Below are 1,775 nucleotides of genomic sequence, written 5' to 3' on the forward strand. Positions count from 1 at the left end.
ATTCATTTCCAAATATTTGGATAATCAGAATTGGATTTGGAGCGACGTATAGATTTATTGTTTCCCCCAAATTCTCTCGAGTTTGATAATCTCTTTATCTTTCACTCTACTTTAGATTCGGTTTGTGAACCCTAATTTCATTCATCCACTCACCTTCTTTTTGCTCCCGATCGCAGCCAATCATCCGACGCCATGCCCAAGAGCTCCTTCAAGCTGGAACACCCCCTCGGTATTGTCTCCACACTCCGATCATCGGTCAACTTAGCCTTAATTTTCATTTCGATTAACTTTTGTAGCTGGTTTGATGCTATTGCTTTGAATTCTTCCTAAATATCGCCACTCTAAATTTACGATTAATTGGAGTTTACATGATTTGGATTTTCATCTATTTAGATTTTTCCCATTAGAAGGCATTAGCATTATGCAAATATTGTTGCTTGTGTATTTTAAGGAGACATTATAATCGTATTGCTCTTACCGAATTGCAGAGAGGCGACAGGCTGAAGCGGCCCGTATTAGGGAGAAGTACCCAGATAGAATTCCGGTATTGACAAAACAAATTTGATTTATGAGTGCCTCTTGATGTATGATGTTTTCTCTGTTTAGCTTTAACCAATTGTTGATGGTATCTATATGTTTTGTAATGTAGGTTATTGTGGAAAAGGCTGAAAGAAGTGACATACCTGATATCGACAAGAAAAAGTCAGTAAACCTTGGTTTTTTTACTACTTGGCTCTTGCTGGTCTGTCATGACTTGTTGTGTTATCAGTTGTGCTAAAGTTTATTCGAAATTTTTTCTCTGCCGTGTCATCCTCTATTATGTCTTTCATTCTTTGATAGCAAAGCCTTGTTTATTTTGCAGCTTCAGTTTCAATTTTGATATGATACCTGACTTGGAATACACTGTAGAAATTTATCAACTGCAAAACTCATTTTCTCTTTATTTTCTGCTATATGGTGGTAATTATTTTCTCTTTTCAATTAAATATTGACAAGAAAAAGTCAGTAAACCTTGGTTATTTTCTACAACTTGGTTCTTGTGTGGTCTTTCTTGACTTCTTGTGTTATCAATTGTGCCAAGGTTCATTCAAGAAATCTTCTCTACAGTGTCATCCTCTATGAGGAACTTTCATTCTTTGACAGCAAAGCTTGTTCATTTTGCAGCTACAGTATCAATTTGATGTGATACTTGACTTGGAAAACTTTAGCAAATTTATCAATTAAAAACTCATTTTCTCTTTAGTCTCTGCTATATTTTGGTAATGATTTTCCCTTTTCAACAAAAAATACAGGTATCTTGTTCCTGCTGATCTGACTGTAGGGCAGTTTGTGTATGTTGTCCGGAAAAGAATCAAGCTCAGTGCTGAGAAAGCTATATTTGTTTTTGTCAAGAACATTCTCCCTCCCACTGGTAATGATACAAACTTCAATAGAGTCCTTCTCTACGTGTTGTTCAGTTCTTTTCTGATGTCGAAATGTGCCTTATATAACTGCAGCTGCAATGATGTCTGCTATCTATGAGGAAAACAAAGACGAAGATGGCTTCCTATACATGACCTATAGTGGAGAGAATACCTTTGGATCGCTCTGAAAAGAAAGGTCGAACTGGGCCTTGTATATCCTCGAACAAAATCTTTGTAAAAATCTCTTGAATTCTCTCTAAGCGTTATTCTCCTAAAAGGATGGGTCTTCGATGATTTCGTTAAACTCATGGATTTGAATGTTGTTATTCATATTCTGTTGTGAATTTGAATGCATATCTACCGTTTCCAATA

General features: G+C 36.0%; 1 protein-coding gene across 2 annotated transcripts; it reads left to right on the forward strand.

Moving 5' to 3' along the window:
- On the forward strand, positions 1-1,775 carry LOC121775251 (autophagy-related protein 8C-like). Of its 2 annotated transcripts, XM_042172299.1 has the most exons (6): positions 1-80; positions 177-229; positions 489-544; positions 650-702; positions 1,293-1,411; positions 1,497-1,775. In XM_042172299.1, exons 2-6 carry the CDS (start codon positions 193-195, stop codon positions 1,589-1,591), a joined length of 360 nt encoding a protein of 119 aa, XP_042028233.1. In that variant the 5' UTR covers positions 1-80; positions 177-192; the 3' UTR covers positions 1,592-1,775. The 2 variants fall into 2 exon arrangements, with proteins under 2 accessions (XP_042028233.1, XP_042028232.1); XM_042172298.1 differs by having other exon boundaries at positions 11-229.

This window comes from Salvia splendens, chromosome 17 (assembly GCF_004379255.2).
Source record: "Salvia splendens isolate huo1 chromosome 17, SspV2, whole genome shotgun sequence".
Classification (NCBI taxonomy): Eukaryota; Viridiplantae; Streptophyta; class Magnoliopsida; order Lamiales; family Lamiaceae; genus Salvia; species Salvia splendens.